This window comes from Euprymna scolopes, chromosome 18, assembly GCF_053919585.1.
Source record: "Euprymna scolopes isolate OS-2025 chromosome 18, ASM5391958v1, whole genome shotgun sequence".
Lineage (NCBI taxonomy): Eukaryota > Metazoa > Mollusca > Cephalopoda > Sepiida > Sepiolidae > Euprymna > Euprymna scolopes.
Genome location: NC_136499.1, coordinates 16,581,602 through 16,607,250, shown reverse-complemented (window position 1 = coordinate 16,607,250; position 25,649 = coordinate 16,581,602). Strand labels below are relative to the sequence as shown.

The 25,649-nt window shown below is 33.4% G+C and overlaps 1 protein-coding gene and 1 pseudogene across 2 annotated transcripts in view; both read left to right on the top strand.

Annotated features, from left to right (window-relative positions):
- The window catches only part of LOC145297505 (uncharacterized), a 230,953-nt gene extending 210,372 nt beyond the window's left edge, over positions 1–20,581 (top strand). For both annotated transcript variants that reach the window (XM_080143405.1, XM_080143404.1), the window contains exons 7-11: positions 2,275–2,545; positions 5,321–5,509; positions 10,053–10,774; positions 16,125–16,377; positions 20,138–20,581. In XM_080143405.1, the coding sequence (XP_079999531.1) occupies positions 2,275–2,545; positions 5,321–5,509; positions 10,053–10,774; positions 16,125–16,377; positions 20,138–20,524 (1,822 nt within the window). In that variant the 3' untranslated portion in view covers positions 20,525–20,581. The remainder of the gene's footprint in view (positions 1–2,274; positions 2,546–5,320; positions 5,510–10,052; positions 10,775–16,124; positions 16,378–20,137) is intronic.
- On the top strand, positions 15,752–15,974 carry LOC145298034 (U2 spliceosomal RNA; annotated as a pseudogene).
- Positions 20,582–25,649: the final 5,068 nt, after the last annotated feature.

Genomic DNA, 25,649 nt, shown 5'->3' with positions numbered 1-25,649 from the left:
TAGAAAGGAAGTCTGTCGAGAGATTCACTAATCCTATGCGATATTACCGTTAGCACATCTGCTGTAGATCTGGCAGAACGGAAACCATATTGCATGCCACTAAGAAGGTTATTTCTGCTGAGGTGGTTGACTACTTCTTTATTTAATATGGATTCCAGCAACCTACTCATGACACACAGGAAACTTATTCTGTACTGAGAGGGAGAGGGACTCACCATCGGATATAGTTTAAGGTCATATCCAGGATCGAACTATTAATAACATAATTGAATATAAATAAATAATAACATTGGCATTGTATTTTTTCATTATAGTTTTATATAGAAAAATGTAATATCACAAAATATTAAAGTTGAATATAAATTAGATAACATAATGATGATTCCTCTTCGAAAGTGGGATTTGATGATTTAAAGCTGACATATTTAATGTTTCTGAATTTTTGATATGAAGATTTATGCTTTTTATTATTTAGATTATTCAGATTACTGATCTCATCTTGAGTGTTATTCGCACAACGTTTCAGCTGATGTAATCTCCGACTTTCTTCAGGTGTATCTTGTCGAACTCAGGAATCTTTCTCTCGAACTCGAAAATCTGCACGGAATTTCGAACAGAATCCTTTATTTAATCCACGAGGATAGGATAATCTCGTTCAGTTAGATGTCTTCAGCAATTTGCAATTTCTTCGTATCACCTGCTCTGACGATTGAACTTTCAACCTCCAGAGGCGTATCACTTACAACTGAATTGAACGTAACACTTTTCTCCGTTAGACTACTGGTCCCTGCGGACAATTCTAGTATGCATTTTGTAAGCCTTAAATATATTCTTTTTTTTAGATGGACAATCTTATTACTTATTACTTATAATAATTCACTACTTATTAGTCGGAGGTTACATCGGCCGAAACGTTGTGCGGATACCACTTAAGATGAGAACAGGAGTCCGAATAATAATAGACAAATAATGCATTTATATTTTATTTTTTAATCGACGTCAAATCGTATAATTGAATAAATTGATATTATAAACTTTATTTTAAGAGTCAAATTACGTAGAGCATACTTATACAATATTAATATACATATGAAATGCTTTTAAATATTTTATCTGATAATATCCAAATGCCTTTACAAATTTACATTTTTACCGCTATTTTTTATTCTTTTTAAAATGTTCAATGCTAATCTGATATTGAAACTTGTTCTAAAATATATAATTGCATGAGAAAAAATCAGTTAATAGATTTTGAAATTTGCTGTGACAAGTATATTCTGAAATGAGGAGAAAATCGCAACAAAATTCGCTTAGATGCAACCACTGCTAGCAGTTTTCCTTACGCTCTATCCCTGTCTAAACCTAAACGAAAATTTAATGGGTAAGGCTTCTTCCCCACAAGTGCTCGTCGATGGAACACAATACTGCGTGGCTGTTTTCCAGTTAACTATAACCTGGTTGTTTTGAAGTCTAACGTAAACAACTTCTTGTTGTGCCGCCCTAGTAAATAATAAATTCCTACTGAATTTCTACCATTACCGATTATCACAGTGTTGTTTCATCTAACGCTCTTTCAGCCTTATTATCGACTGAGGCAACTACCGAGTAAAGATGTTCATTATCGTTAGAAATGTCATTAGTGGCTTTATCTGAACTCCACATGGTAAACAAGGTCGCCTCTTAACTCTCGTCGATGAATATGAATTGTGAACTAATAAAAGAAGACGAACATACGGGTATTTTCAATATGAATTTATTCTTCTCATCCGGGTGATTATGTAGTGAATATATTCCTAGAAACGTTGATCTCTTTTCTAAGTTGGCTATAAGGACAGATATCAGCTGCTGCGTTTGACTCGCACCGCTACTTAACACTACCTGAACCACTTAACTTTATTTTCATACATAGCAAGCATATTCCCACCTTCCTCCAAAACATGATAATCTTTCATCAATCAGAATCTCTGGTATCTTCCATGTTTGCTTATCTGTCTTTTAATAATTGATGTAAAGCATATATTTACATCCGGGATCCTTATCATAAAAATAGATTAGCTGGAGCAAACCCACAAATATGGACGGGAATAGCAGCCTGGAAGATACGTCGAAAGATACGCCGAAAGCATAAAGCTTAAGCATATTACCAGCTATGACTACGAACAATCGTTCATTAAGGCAACTTGATAGGCTGTATTACTCGATTACTGTAGCTAAGAAATGATCATTTTCCAGAACATATCAATGATTAAGTATTTTTGTTTTTATTTTGTGCAGGTGGCTGAACTACATGGTATCGCGGAGTCTTCATCACACTAAGACGCTCTTCAGCACGGCGGATTACTCTGAATTCGAACAGAAGAACCGGTTTGATATAACTAACCGAAAGATGGATATCCTACAGCAGCGTTCGCAACGCATCTTCGACGATATCAACATGCAGATCAACGAGAACGAAGTGGCGTTAAAAAGGAAGTTGACGGAGTACATGACGTCGCAGGACGCCAGGACGATCATGTCTACCTTCTCGCAGGATGAAATGAAATCAGTAAGTTTGTTTGGATGTTGTTCATCTCTCGGGGCTGGGGTTCGAGATGCCTTTCTCTCGACTCTCTAAACAGATCGATAGAAGAAGGAGACATTAATTCATACATTTCGTATGAATCAGATATTTATCATACGTCATAATCACGTTGCCACGTCGATTCTCTTTAAGACCACTGTAGTTAAGTAACGTTGAGCCTGGTCAGTACCAAATGGGTAATTATTTGGGAATACCAGGCGCTGTATGTAGAAGGACATCAATGTAATGCTCTTGTCTTTTATGGAAAATACCAGTTAGCTTGCAATGGCCGGATGTTTAGGTTAGAACTATTTTAAATAGCAGAAATAATGTATCAAGGCGGACGGTATTTTTAGTATAAAATAATAAAAATGTTTATGTTAGAAATGAAAAGGGATGTTAGTTTTCATAACCAACACAGACAGGAATGTTATCTAGATAAATAAGTATACGTAATGGTTAAGAGTGATACGTGTTGATGACGTCATTATAAGGGATATTTTGTATACATAGAGTTTTAGTCAGTTAACGGCTAGAACTTGAAGGAGACAGAGAGAGTCGAGCCGACTGGTTGTAATAGCTTGAAACACCCGGGGGAGCGAGTGGTCCAACGCCTATCAAATATAAAGAACGTAGGACCAGCGTACAGCTTTCCAATGGGGAAACATATGTAATAAAGCTGCTGAAAATACAACTCGAGATTTATTGAGTCATTGGGGCGAATTTTCTTTGCAGTTTATCTCAAACAAATCCAGAGATGTACCAGGTATATTTATCCAATTGACCAGATATTAATCCCTAGAAAACTTCCATCCGTTCCTTTTTATTGTAAATATTATATGTTTGTTGTTGAGCTGTAATTGTAAATATATCGACGAGTACAAACGCAGCACTAGACGATCAATAGAAACACTCATAAACATATGCATGTTATATACATTCCATAGACACGCAAACACATGAACGTTTATAAATATATATTATATAATCATAATATCTACAAGCAAGAACTGTAAAAGCCTAAAATCCGCATCCAAACGAGGCTGGAGACTACTTATAGATTTAATATACCCATATCTCTTTTCTACATTTTATTCTCGTGTGAAAGAAGATGCACACCAAATAGCTGATAAAAACCGATGACCGTGTCCCCTTCTGCAAAGGAAAATATTCAGAATACGAGTCCGTTATTAGTGAGTAGAGACCGCTTGTAAATTTGGTATTTCCATGACAATTTCTCCTCCGGAGGAAGCCGGTTCAACCCGCCTAGAACGAGTGCCACTTCGGTTCGGTAATCAGCTGATTCTATTGTTGGCATTGGTTTTCCCAGCATATTCCTAGTTAGAATTCTTTCGGAAGATACATCGAATACTTATAGATGGGAGCAACTTGAAGGTTTCCAACGTTCTAAAAGAAAGATGGAACGAACTGGTTTCAAATTTGGCACACCTATGTTGTCAGTCAGTGTCGTTAACGGCTCAACCACTGTAACCTCCTTGGTGCTTATAGGCTACGGCCTTGTATATTATAGGCCTTCTCATCCCGCGAAAGACAGCATGAAAATGACGAAAGCAATTTAACACTAAACTATATGCAGAGTGATTCCCTTTACAACTGCTACGCACGGGATCATTAAGAAAATTCAAAATCATTTCTGCAATCTAGTTTTTCGCCTTACTACTTCTTTTTCACAGAAAAGACGTTGATAGGCTTTCTCTATTCTATTATTATTTTCATGACAGGTGATCGTCTGAGCTTCAATCTAGCCCCCCCCTTGTAAAACATTCAGAATAAAATTCGGGGTTGTATTGCAATCCACAGAGGTACGAAAAGGTTGTAAACACACATATATATATAACAAATAAATGTAATCAAAGGCAAGATAAGTTACTTTACTACCTAACAGGAGAAGTATTTAGTGTTTTTATTTAATGTAACATGTTTATTTTGTTTGAAAAACAAGTAATATTGAGCGCTGTTGAAGAACAAGAAAAATGGCCGCTATGTCTTTGAAGTCTCGACAAAACTTAAAAATTAGAAATGAAACAAAATGGTGGTAAAAACCTACTTAATAAATGTTATTGTGACATTTATTGGGTGGGTTACTACCACCATTTTGTTTCATTTCTTACTTTGAAGTGATTACCGAGGCTTCAAAGATGTAAAGAAACATCACGGCCATTTCTTCTTATTCTCCAGCTGGTTAACAAAAAAGCAAATGTCACATAAGACCTGTTTTCGTAAATACTGATATAAAATCTCACCTTTGTTTCTATAGATTAAGCAACGTTTTCTATATACTATGAATCACACTTTATTATTATTGCTTATGGATGAAAAACACAGAATTGTCAATTTCAACAACATTTTTCCTCTTAACAATCTTGTGTTGAGTGTCGTCTCCTTTTTTATATCTCAGCAATAGTTTGCTCACATGTCAGGATCCCATTTTTCTTTAAAACATTTCTCCATCACTGAAATATCCTGACGGGATCTCTCGCCCTGTTCAGTAATTACATCACTAAGATTCTCCGCCAAATTCTCAGAACTGACAATTTTGAAAAAACAAAAAAAACTACGTAATTCGACAAATAGGACAGAAATAAATGTTTTCATGCCATTGCCAATATAAAATGGATCACAGATGTTCTGTACTTTTTTGAGTGTTGTATAGTGTTATTTTGAAAATTTAAACCCAGAAGAACATTTCACGAGGATGTTTTTTTTTTATTTTTATTATTTTTTTTTTAATCTGTGCAGATTAACAGGAGCAAAAACAAAGAAAATGATATCACGGAAATTTTGGAGATGAAAATCGCGGACCTGCTAATGGATTGGAAAGACATGCAGGAAGAATTCACCACCATGCAACAATCGTTGATCAAGTTAATCAAAAAGAAAATGTATGTTTTACAAGAAGAACTCGACGAAATAGAAGCCACCATGCAGGTAGGTTTTTTTTTTTGAAAAAAGAAAATTATGTTTTCAAAGTATCAACCATATTAGCAACAAGATTAAAGCCGCGCTTTATACGGACACACATACATCTCACACAAGGATAATTTATATGTCTGGCAGTGTTCTTAGATATGGTTTGTACATACATTCGTCCGATAAGTATCGAAAATACAAAAAAAAAATTACAGGGGAATATTTTACGTTACACCGGCCAAGCGAGATAATAAATTCTTACCAAATCATTTCTTTTTAAAAAGCATTTTTTATAATCTGGAGATAAAGCTTAGTAGTAGATCATTTTACTACAGGCCGAATAAACACTCTCTTTTTCTTTTTTCTTTCTTACTCTCTCTCTCTCTCTCTCTCTCTCTCTCTATATATATATATATATATATATATATACATATATATATATATATATATATATATATATATATATATATATATATATATATATACATTATGAGTAATTTTAAAACCAAAGTCTTAACATATAAAAATTCCGGTAATGCTCATATACCAATAGAATTAATATCTAGGTGAATTGACTTAATTATTTAAGCTTCATGATCATCAGATTTTTATAATCGATCATGCATATAATATTTTCGCAAAAATCAAAACAATAAAATATAAAATGAGAACATTTTATTGTGTATTTTCTTATGCGTTACAATTGTTTCAGAATGGTTTGGACAAATATTATATTACCTACACACCATCCTTGTATATTCATTTTGTTTTTATTTTTCGATAGTCTTAGTGTTTAGTAATCGCCCTATTTTCCTATTTCTACTTTTTAAATGATATTTCAACCAATCAACTATTTTAATATTCATTAATCTTTTTGCAAGATTTTATTTTATTAATTATTTTTATACCCCAATTATATTATTTGATTTATTTCCAAATATTAACCCACCCCATCAAATTCTAGCTAATACTTATATGCTCGTGTATTTCTTCCATAACCTCCGATAGTTTCGTGCATTTTATTTTACATTCTACGATCTACTGATTAATTTTATTTCTTAAGAAGGAATGGTGGGCAATTAAAAAGTTTATCTAAATAGTAATTAATTTTTTTCATCCCATAATGTTTATGGCAATAATTTAAATTTAAAATTCATCTTTTAAATTCTTATTATTATCCAAGTATTTTATTTGAATTAATTATCTTTCCTTTTTCATATGATCCGTAAGATTCTTACGTTCCAAAAAAGATAACTCTATTTAAACAATTTTTAAAATAGATCAATTTATCCAAATTCCATGCATTAACATTTTACTATTTATACTTTAGTATTTTATTTTTTACATAGGTAGCACCACATTATCAAGGCCAAGAGGCCACTCAAGGATAAGGGTTAAAGAGTGTACAGTAGAAATTGGACAATATAGTAATCATTAGTAATGAAAATTTGGTAAATTTGATAACTTATATGGAACGGCTCATCAAGAACTTATTTACTTTAGACTTGAACACAACCATATTGTAGTCAGCCGGAAAGCAGGAAAACGGAAGACAATTCCACAGGCGTGCAGTTCTAAGAAAGAAGCTTTGTTCATGGAATCTACGTTTAGGTTTAGGAACAGATAAAGAGTGGGGGGAATTATTCATAGTGTTTACAGCTAGACGAGTGTTTCTTGTGAAAGTTTGGCGAGGGGGGACCATAGATTGAAGCTCAGTCGAACACTTTCCATGAAAATAACGATACATCAGAGACAAACTCGCAACATCTCTTCTGTGAGATAGAGGTTGCAGCGAAGAGAAAAGGACATCTCCTACGAGGCTACGAAGTCTATTTTGAACTCTATCAAGGCAGGACAAGTCCTTTCTAGCAGCTCCTGCCCAGATGTGGCAACAGTATTCCATCTTTGGACGTACCTGGCTCTTATATAGATAGAGAATAGCATCAGCAGTGAGATATTTACCGGATCGATAGAAAGATCCCACCATTTTTCCAGCAGCCTTGGCAACAGATTTGATGTACGTGTTCCATTTAATATCAGGAGTAATGGTCAAGCCCAGAAGCTTGTCAAAACTTGAGGCCTCCTGAAGACGAGAGCCATTCATTTCAATTGATGCCAAATGTGGATTAGAATGTTGATGATGTAAAGAGAGAAGCTTGGTTTTAGATGCATAAAGTAACCAGCCACTCCTTTCCCCATTGTACTACGTGCTCAAGATCAGAGGAGAGAGAATCAGAGAGAACTTGGTCGTTTACTGTCTTAGATGTGCAACCATAAATGGTAGTGTCGTCAGCATAAATGTCTACAAATGATGTAAGGATGTGATTTGGAAGATCATTAATGTAGATCAGGAAAAGAGTTGGGCCCAGGATGGACCCCTGAGGGACACCGGCATTAATACTGTGAGCTTCTGATTTTTGCCCCTCAACTACTACTCTTATGAACCTATCAGAAAGAAATATTTACTAGCAAAAGTACCCGTCGTTGACTGGGTTTAAAAACAGCGTACAGAAAATGGACTCTGATTTATGAAAGTATGATAGGTTATGAAAAGGAAGGGTTGTAAAGAGATAGCTCCGAATTTGGGGGTATCAAAACCAAAGCAAAATAGGATGAAAGTAAAAATTAAATAGATAAACCCCATACCTGTTCATACTGAAATACTTATCACAATATTCTGTGGATCTATATTAAAAAACTTGTTAAACTTTGTGACATTTTTCCATTCTATGGAGGTCAGGTGCCAACGAACACCCCATAATTATATTATACCATGTTTCTTCAAACTGAAACATAATTATCAAAGTATACTTACGCAGATAGATATGAAAAGTCTTTATTAAAGTTTGTGTCTATTTTCATTCTATGGAGGCCAGGCGCTAACGCAGATCCCACAATTTTATTATACCATCCCTATTTAAGTTAAAACATACTTATCAAAGTATTCTTATGTACATCTATATCAAAAACACTTGTAAACGTTTTTCTTAATTTTTAAATTTTTTATTTCCATATTTTGTGGACCAGGCGCGAACGCAGATCCCACATTTTAATGAACCACCGTTCTGCCAGATCAAACATACCCATTCCTGTGTCTCGATACATCTTCTATCATTATATGTAATCAGTTTTTTAAAATAGTCAACCATATAGGAGCCTATTCGTGACCACACACACACACACACACACACACACACACACACACACACACACACACACACACACACACACACACACACACACACACATTCAGCTTTATATTATAGATTAATCAACTTTGTTTAATTTTAAACTTTTGGTTCTAAAATTATATTTTTATAACAATATCAGTTCAATTTTTCTACTTAGATTTTTTAATTTTATAATTTGATTCAATTTATTTTAATCTATCTTAATCTTCGTGTTATTGAAATTTCCTGTGTGTTATTTCATTATCCAAAATTATTATTAAAATTGAAATTACTTCTATTTCTCCTATGTAGGTTATAATTATTATTATAATTATTGTTATAGTTATTTTAGTTTCTATATGTTAAGTTGATAATTTATTTATTTATTGCGACATTTTAAAATCTTAGTATTAAATTTAATGTTCACTTTCCACACTTACATTTTACCCTCAACATCTTCAATTAAGTTTTCTTTTTTTTTTTTAAATTTATTTCAATCGGGTTTTAGGCATGATAACAGGAATAACAGGAAGACAGCTTTGTATAAGATTATTGTTTAAAATGTCCTCTTTAGTATTTACTATGTGGTATTCCTCAAGTAAACATAGATTTAGAATAGGTGACAAAATAAACATTCAAGATAAAATAGAAACATCTACACCAATTAAACCACGGTTTTTGTTGAAAGATTACAAACCTGAATTCAATAATAAACCCAGCATTAGATGTCTCTGATTAAGGTAATATTGGTAAAAAGATATTATACAGATTTATACTCAATTTACAATCTAAAATACAACATAACCTTTCGATTACTTTTGCGTAGGTGATATATTGGTTCAAGAAAATTCCTTAATACGAAAAGATTAAAGGCATCATGTTTGATATTGACTCATATAACTTCTATAACTCTTGAGCTATTAAAGAACGCACTAAAATTAGCCGAAGGTGAAACAGATTTAACTAAATTAGAAAGAGATTATAGAACTAGCAAGGAAAACATTAATTAGATATGATAACGAATTATGGGCTAGGAAGGATGGAGAGAATAATTTTGATGTTACAATGGGATATCCAGACTCTGTGAAGAGTTGGTAGGTCTGTACATACAAAATGAGATGTATAAAAAAATACCGGGCTTAAATGGTTCTGACGGTTTGTAACTGTCTATACTTTCACCCGATAAATTAATAAAAAAATACTGAAAAACTTGAATTTAACTTGAAAATACTATAAAAATAGCAGCGTACCTTCTCTACATAAGCAATACCTTATGAAACTTGATGTTTAAATTCAATTTATTTTCGTTTGAACATTGCATGACATGTTCCAATGGTTTTATTTTGATTTTTATTTCTTTTATTTTATGTGCTGCCTTCTGGTTGTAAAAGGACCCCAATCCTGACATCACGATGGCGCCTTATGGGTCGAGTCGTCGTCCAAGCAACGTAAGCATCAACAGTTGGCGATTACCGACACAGCCCACAAAACTGTCTTTCTCAATCATGAGTCGCCTGTTCCTGTCGGCGGTTGACGCCCTCAAAAAAGGAGGCTTCACCAAATCTATCCGCAACACGCGAAGTTACATGCAGCGCGCCGCCGATAGCGCCATCGATGACTTCATCAACAGCAACAACCAAGAAGAGTTCGTCCGCTGCCACCTCGCACCATTACGCCATTATCTGAGCATGGTGCAGGGTAGCATACCAAAGCTGATCACCACAAATAAGGAACTAATAAACCAGATCAAAGAGCACCACGAGAAACATCGGATGGAAAAAGAGAATTACGCCACCGCCTTGGCCGCCATTTTAACCCTGAAAGACGAGATCGCCCATTTTGGTTACGATAACCAATTTAGTCATATGATCAAAAAGGAAGCCGTTAAGATGTCGGAGAAGTCGCCATCGTCGTCGTCATCCTCATCGACGTCTGGACGAAGAGGTTCCGTCATCGATTCCGGCATCGTCATTGAACCATCAAGAAACCGAGTGCAGCAGGGACTTTTCTTTAAAATTGTGCACGGTTTCTTGGGCGAAGATGAGGTCACGATCAGAAAATACTTTACAAACGTGGAAATTGAAAATGTATACACAGAGGCTGAAAGACTGGAGTAAGTTTTGCGTTCTAATTGTTCTTATTTCACTTTCAATTGCAATTGTTATTATGATTTTATTTCAACCGTAAGTGTTATTATGTTTCCTTTTCAATTGTAATTGTTATTATGATTTTATTTCAATTGCAATTGTTATGTCTCTTCTGTCTACTTGCGATTATTATGTCTCTTATATCAATTGCAATTATTATTGCGTCTCTTATTTCAATTGTAACTGTTATTATGTCCGCTCTTTCGTTTGTACTTGTTATTATATTTCTTACTAAAAATGTTTGACTCATGTCCAGGTAACCTACATCTAAAATTTCAAGTGTTTAAACCCAAAATTGACGGAGGAGTTTGGTAGAGTCTGCAAAGGTCAACTCTGTAAACTTTGACCTCTTGGCAGCCAAAATTTCGCTCAAAAACCGATTAAAAAGCTTTCTGCATATCTGAATACACTTTATGTAAAATTTCAAATGTTTAGACCCAAAATTGCCTGAATAGTTTGCTAGAGATTGCAAAGGTAAATCTTTTAAACTTTGACCCTTTGGTAGCCAAATTTTCGGCCAAAAACCGATTAAAAAGCTTGTCCTATGTCTGAATACACTGTATGAAAATTTCAAATGTTTAGACCAAAAAATTGTCTGAGTAATTTGGCAGAGACCGCAAAGGTCAATTTTTTAAACTTTGAACCCAATTTTGACCCTCTTAACATTTATTGTTTTGGGCTCAAATTAAATTTAAAGGTTTGATTCATGTCCAGGTAAGCTACATATAAAATTTTGTTTAGACCCAAAATTGGTGGAGGAGGTTGGTAGAGTTTTCAACGGTGAAATCGTTGAATTTTGACCCCTTAACAGCCAAATTTCTGGGTGAAAACCAAATACAAAGATTTTCCGAAATCTCTATACTCCGTATGTCAAATTTAGATTCTGTAAACTGAAAATTGACAGAGTAGTTTGGTAGGGAAATGTACACACACAAACAGACACACAGACAATTTTACTTTTATAGATACATAGATTTCATGTGATTTAATTTTATTTTTATACGACAAGGTTAGTTCCCTAATAACTGAAGCACAAAGTAATAGAAAAACATCTAAACTTTATTTTTTATCCACAACTAAAATTTAATAGTTCGGGTGTTCTGCGCAGAGGAAACCAAACAATAAAATTTTTGTAATGATGAGTTCTTTTCGATCAGCGTAATATTCTTTCTATATTTTTATTCTGTTTCTGTTTAAACTTACTCTGCCTTAATCGATGTTATCTGGTTATGTGGGTTGGTTTTCGCACTCGAGGGGTTTCCTTTATATTTCAGCTGTTTTCTTTAGATTCGTATGTTGTGCGCCATTACCGATTTCTGTTAGTCTTTATTCTATTTTTTTAACCCTTTCTAATGTTCCTATTATTATTATTGGCATTACCGTTGCCTTCTTCGTGTTTCACATATCCCTCCCTAGCTCTTTTTCACGGTGAATTGCTATGACGGCGAAATCTACAATTTGCCAGTTATTTTCCTTCTTGTTAATTATAATCCGTTTGCTTAGATGAGTCTGTCCGCTTGTACTACAATGTCTCAGTAGATTTAAAACCTTTAAAATGTGGTATTGTTTAAAACAAGGCCGATAGCCATTAGTCGCGTGCTCTCGTGTAATGAATGAATGCGTGAATGTAGGATTGACATGAAATTCTTAAAGATAAACGAAAATGACCGAAAAATGGGCTGAAATGACTTAAATAAATAAAAAATAAATGACTTAGAATGACTTTAATGAACTTAAGGATGAATTGAATGAACTTAAAAATGACTTAAATGCTTAAAAAAATAACTGGAATCCTTCAAAAACAACTTGAATGATCTGAAGAATGACTTGAATGGCTTTGAGACTGATTGGTTGTAAAGTGGGTGATCATTTTACATTAAATTAATACAGAAAAGTGATCCTCAACTTTATATTACAAAGTTACAAACATAAGTAAAGCATGTATCTTGGCCAAAAGCTAAGAACAGCATCTATTAACAACAGACCTTTGATCTTAACCAAAAAGGCCAAGCATAAAGGTGTTATGGACTGACCGACCGACCGAGTGACTTATAGAGTCGCTTGCATGCGACTAAAAACAGTCTGGGTACATTACGTTTAGTTTATTGTCACTTGACTAACACAGATATGATTTGAAAACTATCTTCGTCTTGTATACATTAGAAATGATACTACGATCGATATTCCAAACGTAATACTTCCTATCGTTTTTTGAATTCTGCATGAATGGATCAGAGGTGATGGCAAATTGCTATATTATGATACCTGAACTTATGCATTAATAAATCTCTTTGTTGCGTCAGAAGCAGAGATGCGTCATTGAATTTCTGGCAGAAGTGCATCGAGGAAAAGTGCATGTAGGAAAAGTGCATGTAGGAAAACAAATAGTTTTAAGGATACCATTCTCATCGTCGTAGCGCGATAATATCTTTAATTAAAAAATAGGATCAGTTACTTTTGGAACAACCCTCGTGAATATATATATATATATATATATATATATATATAAAGCTGAATGTCTGTGTGTGTGTCTGGTCACGAATAGGCTCCTATATGGATGACTATTTAAAAAAAAACAAATTACATATAATGATAGAAGATGTATCGAGACACAGGAATGGGTATGTTTGATCTGGACGAACGGTGGTTCATTAAAATTGTGGGGTCTGCGTTCGCGCCTGGTCCACAAAATATAGAAATAAAAAATTTAAAAATTAAAAAAAAAAAAAGTTTACAAGTGTTTTAGATATAGATGTACATAAGAATACTTTGATAAGTATGTTTTAACTTAAATAGGGATGGTATAATAAAATTGTGGGATCTGCGTTCGCGCCTGGCCCTCATAGAATGAAAATAGACACAAACTTTAATAAAGACTTTTCATAACTATCTGCGTAAGTATACTTTGATAATTATGTTTCAGTTTGAAGAAATATGATATAATAAAATTATGGGGTGTTCGTTGGCACCTGACCTCCATAGAATGGAAAAATGTCACAAAGTTTAACAAGTTTTTTAATATAGATCCACAGAATATTGTGAAAACAGATAAACTCCATACCTTATCACACTGAAACCAGTGTGAACAGGTATGGAGTTTATCTGTTTTATTTTTACTTTCATCCTATTTTGCTTTGGTTTTGATACCCCCAAATTCGGAGCTATCTCTTTACAACCCTTCCTTTTCATAACCTATCATACTTTCATAAATCAGAGTCCATTTTCTGTATGCTGTTTTTGAACCCAGTCAACGACGGGTACTTTAGCTAGTATATATATATATATATATATATATATATATATATATATATATATATATATATATATATACCTGTCTGTCTGTCTGTCTCCATATTTTCAAACTCTATCTTCTCCGAAACTAAAAGTCGCAGAGCTGTGCTAGGGGCCTCAAATAATTGGATATTTTTATGAGCCGACCTTTTATGGGTCTTTAGCCGGTTAAAATAGTTTTTAAAGAGTAAAAAGAGTCAGAATTGAAAAAAAAATCATTATATATTTTGTACATTCATTTTAGTTTATTTTTAATTGTTAATTTTTAATCCATCCGTATGCGTGTAGTACTAGTACAGTGGTAACGTCACCGGCTTTGAATGCTACAGTTACGGTTTCGATTCTAGCTGATGGCACCAATATACTCTTTTTTTAACTTTTAAAATCACGACTAATATACGAAATCTGGAAAAATTAAAATATCATATTTAAGCGTATTTTATGTAGTGGGCAAAGCTGGGCGCCCCCCCCCCGTTAGTCGTATATATAAAAAACTATATATCTGTCTGCTTGTTTTCACAATTTCAAACTCTATCTTCCTCGAAACTAAAAGCTACAGGGTGGCGCTAGAGACTTCAAATGATTGAATTTTTTACGAACCGTTTTTTTTATGAGTTTTAGCGGGTTGAAATAGTTTTTAAGGGGTCAAAAATCGATGGAAATTGAAAAAACTCGTTATATATTTTGTACAATCATCTTACTTAATTTTTAATCAGTTCATATGCGTGTCACCTTCACACAGTGGTAACGTCACCAGCTTTGAATGCTACAGTTTTGCTTTCGGTTTCGACCCTAGCTGATCGCACCTAAATACTTTTTTTTAACTTTTGAAACCACGACTCTATAATAATATATACGAAATCTGGACAAATTAAAATATCATATTTAAGCGTATTTTACGACCGGGCAAAACCGGGCGCTCCTCCTGCTAGTATATATATATATATATATATATATATATATATATATATATATATATATATATATATATATATATATACACTAATTAATCCCGCACACATATATAAAGGGTGCTTTTTAGAGAGGTGCGAATTTAGATTGAAATAAATCACAGAAAAATAATTTTATTATACAAATATGTGTTTTATTCCAAAAATTAAATTTTCGCATCTATAATAATAAAATATAAACAATCCCTATCATGGACGTACGTCAGAAGCAGAGATGCGTCATTAAATTCCTGGGAAAAATGTATCGAGTATGATGGTTACCATGTAGAAAAATAAATTCTGCAGGACTAAAAGTCGCCCGTTTTAATGACACTACCCCCGTCTTCGTGACTTTTCAACATTTTGGAGGTTTTACTTTTGAACTACTCTCAACAATAATATCAGCTTTCTTGGCCAGTCCCCCCGCGCGAGGGACAAGATCAAAGTGTAGTATCTGTTCCGGCAGATGCTGCAAGCAAAGACCAGCTATGACTAGCAAAGACCATATGTGGGGCCAACCCCACATATCTAAACTTGGTCACTGAAGGGGCAACCCTTCATACCAACAGTTTCTAATCCAGCTCCCATTTCCCACCTCTCGGGAGCTGGTGCCCACCTTCCCTCCCCCCTACCCTCCATCTCCACATTAAAAAACGGCCTTGTGCCTAATTTGCTACGTGGGGAAGCAAATAAATACAAAAATCAGCTTTCTTGGCCTTTTGGTCAAGATCAAAGTGTAGTATCTGTTCTTCAGATGCTGCACTTCATTTTCTTGTTCTCTTTCGGTGGAGGAGAAATCCTTCACGACTGAGAAAATTTTTATTTTTGTACCTTTTCTCCACGTTAAAAAACGACCCTGGTGTCTAACTCTGTCCCGTGGGGAGGCATAGTAAATAGGTACTCTCATAATACTTCTAGACGCTTACACTGCGTGCATTTGCTGGACCATATGCTGAATACTATTTCTATGCTTCTAGTCATAGACGCAAAGGGATCATTATTTTTACATCTGGATAAATAAATGTCTAACATAAAATTAGAGATGTTCATTAATTTAACGTGTTATTTCTTTCAGACATCTTCATCACGAATCAATTGTCAAGTTTCTTGGTATATTGTCGACTGATACGCCTCAGTTACCACATATCCTCACCGAGCAGCGTCTCGTCTCTCTCCGGAGCCAACTGAACACAATCCACAGACGGGCCTCCCTGCCGATGAACAACAAAGATATTTTTCCTTTTATACTCAGCGCCATTGTGTCTGGTTTAGTGTACATACATTCCAAAAGTCTCGTCCATCCGGAAATATCTTTAGACAGCGTCACGGTAAGTTAACTTTTTCTTTACATTTCGTGAAACAAAATTCAGCCCATGGTCCAAGGAAGACCCATTTTAAATGCGGCGATGCAAAAACATAGGCGCCTCAGTCTATGGTGCCGGTATCATGTGAAAAGGTGTTATTGATGTAAACACGTTCCGCTTACCAAACCGGACTTCTTGTTTTAGCTTTAAATTAATAAACAAACTGGCATTTTATGATGACGTAGAAATACAGATTAGGAGTTGGACAAAGTCAGTCAGACACAGAGTTGGGTCCTAGTTAGCGACAAGTTAGCACGAAAGATATCGTCTCCATGTTCGGAAGCTGAAACAACGCGACCTTATGATGATGTAAAATAAAACAAATTATAACGCTTTGCGGCTCCTATGGAAGCTGAGAATAAAGTTATATATACGACGTCCTTTAAATAAGTTTCCAAGGAATAATTAAAAGTCACAGGGAGCAAGATCTGGATTATAGGGAGGGCGAGGAACTATCTTGATGCCCATCTTGGTCAAATAGCCTCCTTGGGACAAACTTCGTGCAAATACTCTACATCGTCAGTTCCTTGCAAATATTTTTGTATACAGTTACCACACTGACATTAAGCTGTGCACTTATTGCCTCTATAGACACACGAAGACCTTATCCATGAAATTCTTTATTTGGTCAATCAACTCTAGTGTTCTGACTTTCTTACTCTGCCCACACCTCTCATCATCCCTCAAAGACTCTCTGCCTTCCTTAAATCTCTTATGCCACTCAAAAACTTATGCTCGATTCATGCAAGCAGTCTGAAACATTCCATGCGTTTCTGTGGCATTTTTTCAAGTTTAAAACAGACCTTTATTGTATATCGTTCTTCTAAAGTGTCCTCATGTTCAGATTAAATTTTTGAAATTGAACAGCTGTGACAATCAGGCTTTACTAGTGTGTATTTCAATTCCTGCCGTAGCTGCACATTTGAACCTTAAATCATAAAAATTAGTCACTCATCTCATAAGATGTATAGCAATAACATACTGAATTTTTCAGTCTACGACAATTTTAAATCTCCCTACAAAGAAAATCTGGAAGCTTATTGAAGGTACCTCGTATTTTAGAACTGAATCTTAAATGCTTTGAAAATGGAACAGTTTATTTAATTTTTTTTCAAGCTAACCTTAATATTTATTGATACTTTGAGGAGAGATCTGCATAGAAAAGTGATACAATTCAAAGTTAAACCACATTTCTAAAATTAAAAAAAAAAAACTATGATTTTTCCAGTTTTTTTTATCGTGTATATTCAAGCATTAGGGTGGCGGGACAGCACTACTGCTTAAGGAAAAAAGTTAGACGCCTCCTTCCCTCTGCTAGTTTATGAGAGACTCCTGGGCAAGGTCAAATACCACCCCCCTCCGAATCAGGGTAACATGAGGTCATGAAAAGAAGATAACTGATTTAATAAGGAAACATCCGTGAATGATTCTATTTCTAGTTTCGTATCTCGTTGTGCTGGGCAGAAGATCCCTTTGGGTACAATGGCCAGGGCAATCGCTCAGTATGGGAACTGCTCGGCCAGAAAGAAACTGCAACCTACTGTCAGTACAACCGAAAAGAAAATTGTGGTAACACATCAAATACTTTAAAGAAAACAGCATAAATGGGGTTGTAAATGATAAGCAACAATGAATTGACGAATGCCCCGAGGGACAGATAAATAGAGAGTGATAGCCCCCAATGTATGAACAAGGCAGGACACCACTTGAACGAATGAATTCTTGCATAAATGATCATGTTAACTACAACTAACACTGGTTCTCATAAGGTCATAAAAATTCAGCAACGTTGAGCTTGGCCGGTACTTATATGGGTACCCAGCTTAAAATACAGGGTGCTGCATGTAAAATACTTCACGTATGCGTGTAAATGAGTACAGATCTTGCTAGGAATAGAAACAGAGGAAGACTAGCACCCTGTCTTATGGGATGATTCATTTTCAATTAAATGGAAGCAAAGATATTTTTAATGAATAATAAATTATTTCATTGAAAAAAAAAAGAATCATAAATTATTTGAAAAAATGAATCATAAATTATTTCATTGAAAAAAAAAAAAGAATCATAAATTATTTGAAAAAAAAATGAATCATAAATTATTTTATTGAAAAAAAAAAAAGAATCATAAATTATTTGAAAAAAAATGAATCATAAATTATTTTATTGAAAAAAATGAATCATAAATTATTTTATTGAACAAAAAAATAAATCATGAATTATTTGAAAAAGAAATGAATCATAAATTATTTTATTGAAAAAAAAAATGAATCATAAATTATTTTATTGAAAAACAAAATGAATCATACCTTATTTGAAAAAAAAAACGATAAATTATTTTATTGAAAAAAAAAATGAATCATAAATTATTAAAAAAAAAATCATAAATTATTTTATTGAAAAAAAATCATAAATTCTTTTATTGAAAAAAAAAATGAATCATTATTTGAAAAAAATGAATAAAAAATTATTTGAAAGAAAAAGAACATGAAACAATCTATTTTCGATGTTATATTTTAAATTATTCCTAATATTTTAGAAATGGATTTATATATTAAATTCACAAAAGAAAAAGGTGCGTCTCCCTATAGAAAACAGTAATATAAAATAGGAAGTAAATGCCAGCCAAACCCTTGTATAAGTGAGTCTTGGTCATTAGCTAATGAACAATTCTGTTAACAGGCAAGATTTAAAAATTAATCTGATGAACTACCTAGCTAAACTTAAAACCAGGTGCATATATAAAAGCAACATGTAACACGAATTCTATGAATTTTAGCCAGACAATTACTTACGGAGATAAAAAGCAATAAAATCTGTGTCATTTAATTTTCTTAATTTACTACCTAGCTCTATTCAAGTGTTGAGCACTATTTAAGTAATTACTGAAAATCGAGATAAAACAGTCAATGTAGTAAACATAATCTGTCTAAGGAAACTATCCCACAAGAGAAAATACGCGCGGGAAAACTTTATTTTAAACTAGCGGGGGTACCCGGCGTTGCCCGAGTGTTTGTTTCCGGGACGGGGGGGGGGAGTTTTAAAAAATGTTATGGTAGGTAAGTAGGAAGGATCAAACCCGGAGTCATGAGTAAAAGTAGGAAAATAAAGTGTGAAAAAAAAAAAAAAAAACAAAAAAAACATCTGCAACGTTAACAGTTCGGCCACCAAGAAAAATCCATTCCAGTTGTTTAGGAAAAAAAAAATAAATAAATAAACCGACTACGGTAGGTCGGCGCGAACGTGAAAATATAATGTGAATTGTCCAGCACGCTAACCACTACGCCACAGAGCACTGCAGCTTAGTTTAGTGATTTTAAATAACTTCACATGAAAGAACTACGAAGCCAAACCGGTGTTTTCTTCTCAACTGTTCCTTGTGAACGATCCCCACACGGTGTTAAGTGGTGGCAGGGGGAGGAGGAATTTATTAGAGAGAAAATATTTTACCACTTCCATTGATCTTAACCGATTTTGGCCGTGACTTCTCAGCAGAATAAGTATAGAAATCTAAGATTATCGAGAAATTTGAGAAATAATAAGCCTATAACACACCTCAGATATTGTTCTGCCGTTTGTGCATATTACATTTGCATGAAATATCTTGATTTTTAATCCTATTAATGTCAAAATCAGACGGGAAAAAATGAGTTCATTTTATTTATATAGAGAAGATAAAGAAACAATTTAAAATGATAAAGTAATTTCATTTTTCTTTCTCTTCCAGATAAACTTCGATAAACAAGTGAAAATGTGTGGCGTAGGTCAACAACGGAAGGTTTCTATAACCGATAAGAACAGGAGTATCAGAGATTTTGTGTATTTACCGCCGGAAGTACTAAATGGCGAGTATTACGGACCATCGGCCGACATGTATGGACTTGGGCTGCTCATCTGTGAGGTGTTCACTAGCAAAAAGGTGTTCTCTGGAGAAAGGGAAATGTCTGTAGTAGAGTTTGCGTCAAAGTGCAACATGGACATGGTTATAAAGAGCGAGTATTTCGGCCTGGTGCCCGAGAAATATCACGAGCTTGTGAAAGGCTGTATTAATCTGGAACCGTCGAAACGGCTAACATCGAAAGCAATGTGGAAATTGTTAACAAGGGACACATAAATAGATACATGAATGGATTCCTGTATATATATATATATATATATATATATATATATATATATATATATATATATATATATATATAAATAAGTGTGTGTGTATGTATGTGTATATATATGTATATATATGCGCTTGTATATGCATATATAAGTACCTATTTACTATGTCTCCCCACGGGACAGAGTTAGGGTCGTTTTTTAACGTGGAGAAAAGGTACAAAAATAAAAATTGTCTCAGTCGTGAAGGATTTCTCCTCCACCGAAAGAGAACAAGAAATAGAAGTGCAGCATCTGAAGAACAGATACTACACTTTGATCTTGACCAAAAGATATGCGTAAATCTATATGTATGTGTACATAATTATATACATGCGTGCATATATATTTATACACGCATGAATATGAGTAAATGTATGTATATATATGCATAACTGCGTGTGTGTATATATATATATATATGCACATGTATATGCATACATAATTATATAAACATATGTCTATACATACATCATTATGCATTCATACGCTAGCATATTTATAAATATGTATATATACACTTATACATATATGCAGATGTATATATATACAGCTATATATTCACTTGTAGATATATACATACATATGCATATGTATTTATATATATATATATATATATATATATATATGCATACACATGTATATACACTGTTTTAAACAGATGTAAATTATACGTTTTTGTGCATATTCTTCGTATGGAGCTTATTTTGAAATGATTTAGCTCGTCAAAATACATATATATAAGTATATATATATATATATATTTATACATATATACATATGTATGTACACATATAGGTATATATAAATATACGGGTGTATCTATATATATACACAGATATATGTATATACATATAGTTACATGTACATATATATATACATGTGTATATATATATGAATAAATATATGCATACATATGCATCTGTATACATATATATGTGTGTTATATATATGAATATGCATATACATATGTGTACATTAATATATATATATATATATATATATATATATATATATATATATATATATATATATATTGTGTATTTAGCCAACATGGAAAAATTACAAAAAAAATCATTAAGCGAAAACACTTCGTACTATTTAATAATATCTGTCTGAATATATATATATATATATATATATATATATATATATATATATATATATATATATATATATATGGTATCGATGAATCTGCATATATATATATATATATATATATATATATATATATATATATATGTATGTATGTATATATATATTTATATATACGAGTACGAATTTTCCACTTCCCTTTTTTCCTTCACCTTGTACATTTTCCGACATGTTCTTCTGTAAAGTTTTAGGAATGTATACACCTATTATTTCCTTACCGCATGACTGGATTAATTAATCACCCATCCCATACGTCTGTTAGCTTATCACATTTACCTTCTGCACTCTTATATATATTTTTTACACTATTACCATATTTTTATTTCTTATCTATTTTTTTTACTTTTGTATTTTAAAATTTTTTTTATGTAAATCATTTAACTTTAATGAAAAATTTTCACTCTACTTCATATATTACTTGAAAATCTTATATAATTTTTTTATTGTTCCCTTTGTGTTATGCTTTTTTTCTGAGTTAAATATTTACACTCATATATTTTATGTCTCCGTCATGTTTATTCTGACTCAACCTGAATCATATAAAATCAAATAGTTAAACATTGTATTACTCTACATTTTTCATATGTATAATAAATATTTCTCTTGAAAACGTAATTCAGCCCTCTTTCTCTATTCGCATAAAACATATAAATAAAGTATGTGGGGTCGTGACATAATAATACACATTTGATAACACAACAAAACATTCAAAATAAAAATACATTTAAAATGCCTCTCTAAAAACATGGTCTATATACTAAATTCGCAAGTGAAAACAATAGGGTCACTTTACACAAACGTAACATAAAACTCTAATAGAGAATTATTATTTCACAACACATTTAATAATGCAAATAGATTTAAAATTATGACAATTTATCAAGCAGAAAAAACTATTCTTACGACTTTACACATACGAAAAAAAAACACAGATGAAGCACATACACACATACACACACAAACACACACACACATATATACATGCATATATATATACACATATGAAAATTAATGTTAAAAATACTATAAAACCGTAAACAATAAATTCGCTTTACACAAACGTAACATAAAACTCCAATACACACACACACACACGCGCACACACACGCGCACACACACACACACACACACACACACACACACACACACACACACACACACACACACACACACATATATATATATTAGACAAATAACTTTTCTACGTAATTTATCCAACTTTGTTAATTAAATTGCGTAATAATTAATAAATAATTTAAAATTCTTTGCATATTATGGTTAGTTTAGCTATCCTTATGCTTGTGTAAAATTGTGTAAAATTATTAAGTTACATTATTAAAATTATTCAATTATTCAAGTATTATTTCATAACGTTCTCCCCTTTCTTTCCCTCCTTCAGCAACAACAATAAAAATAATATCAGTATTGACTCTTTTAAGCATATATTTCACACACACAGTCACACATATATATTCATGCGTATATAGGAATAATAAAATAATAATAGTATAATAATAATAATAATAATAATAATAATAATAATAATAATAATATCGCCAGTATTGCTTCTTTGAAAAAATATATTTCACACAAAAATAGACACATATATTCATATATGCACACAGTATATAGCTATTCCCACATTAATACTTAATATATTACGTTAACTTTATTAATATGAATTAATAAATTGCCAGTAGTAATTGACAATTGTACACTTTACTCAATTATGATATTAATTCCTCAATCAATTTATTACTGTTGTTTATTATGTTCTAATGCTAGAACTACTTAATAGGCTAATAATAATTATCATATATCCGTCTTAAATTGCTTTATAACTTTCCGATATTTTGATCTTATTACTATTATATTTAATTATTCATAAATTTTTAATTTATTACCAGCTATTATTAATTCATTTTACCACCAATTTGGTCAGTCGTGATAAGCAATTACATGTTTAATATAGGCCAGTAATAATTACCGGATATCTTTAGTTTTAATTACACATTAAATCAAATTCATTAATATTAATACCTCTAATTAATTTTTACTATTGTCAGTATTTTTATAAGCTAAGGCACGCACCCTTCCGCCATTTACTGTTGTTTCGTTCAAGAGGTAACAATTAAGAATACGAATGATATGAAATACGAGGGGTGTGCAATAAGTAATGCCCCTGACCGACTTCCAATCATCTGATCCAGCTGAAATTTTGCATGTGCAATGATTTATATCTCTACGGGTTATGTGGTGAATTACAGCTCTGAACAAATGGTAGTTTCTGCTTTACAGGTGTTTGAACTGAGTCAGGTGTGAAATGGAGCCTGTTAAATGTCGAACAGTGATCCGGTTTTTGTATTTGAAAGGATACACACCACAGGAGACTTTTGATGAAATGAAAGAAACTTATGGTAATAATGCCCCATCATATATGACCTTGTAAAACGCTGGCATCGTGAATTCAAACATGGCTGGAAGTCTGTGGAAACAGCTCCCAGACCTGGTCGCCCCCCTTCTGCCATTGATGAGGCATCTGTCCGTCAAGTTGAGGCTGCCATTTTGGAAGATCGGCGCATTACTATTCGCCAAATAGCCCAAGATGTCAAGATTAGTACATGGTCTGTGCAAACTATCATTCATGACCATTTGCATATGCATAAGGTGTCTGCTAGATGGATTCTCAGGTTGCTCACACCATTCCAGAAGCGAGAACGCGTCGAGTGCTTGGGGATGAATTTGAAGATGTGCCAAGAAGATGAGTCAAAGTTTTTCAGAAGACTGATTCCACAGGATGAAACCTGGGTTCATCATTATGATCCAGAGACCAACTCCCAGTCAATGCAGTGGAAGCACTTGGACTCACCACCTCCAAAGAAGGCAAGGGTGCAGCCCTTCGCTGGCAAGGTCATGCTCACAGTCTTCTGGGACCAGGACGGAGTAGTAATGACAGATTTCCTAGCAAAGGGTACCACAATTACAGGAGCCTATTATGCTTCATTTTTTGGAGGAAATTAAGGGAAGCTATCAAAATCAAGAGGTGAGGCAAGATCAGCAAATGTACCCTCCTCCTGCAGGACAACGCTCCGGCCAACAACTCACATGTCGCCAGATTAGAAGTACGGGCATGTGGTTATGAAAATACCCCCATCTTCCCTACTCTCCTGACTTTGCACCCTCTGACTTTCACCTCATCCCAGCCATGAAGTTGTTTTTGAAAGGAAAGAGTTTCCCAGATGATGCAGCCTTGATTTCTGAAGTCACGTTGTGGCTGGAGGACCAATCTGGCGTGTTCTACAAAAATGGGCTCCAGAGCTGCATCAAACGATGGGAGAAATGCATAACTCTGGGTGCTTCCTATGTAGAGAAAGCCTAATAACTGTGCCAAGTTTCGTTGCTCTACTGCTATGGGAAGTGGGTCAGGGGCATTACTTATTGCACGCCCCTCGTATGATTTTAGGAAAATGATACTTTCCTTTATTTATAATAATAACAAAATAAACGAAAAAGTACACAAATTTTTACAATAACAAAACAAACGAAAAAGGTTTGTTAAAAGATACAGTTGTTTAGAATTACTAATATATATGATAAAAAAAATAATGAATATAAAGGGGGGGGAAACAGGACGAGGGAGTGACGGTTACGAGGGAGAAGGAGGGGTAGTCAAAATTAATAACAGCCAGCAAGCAAGACTTCGAGTGACTCTTCACTCTATTAATGACAATACGATTCCTTTTTTGTTTTTCTTTTAAATGTTTGGTCAATGAGAAAATTTCAAAAATTCTATTAACCACTGGTCGAGAAGGCATTTTCTGCAGGCTTTCTGTGGGTCGAGGGGATGTATTTTCCTTTTTATTTTTTTGGATCTTTCGGCTAGACTTATCCACGAATCAGGGACCGGAGTTACCTTATCGGTTTCGAGCTGACAA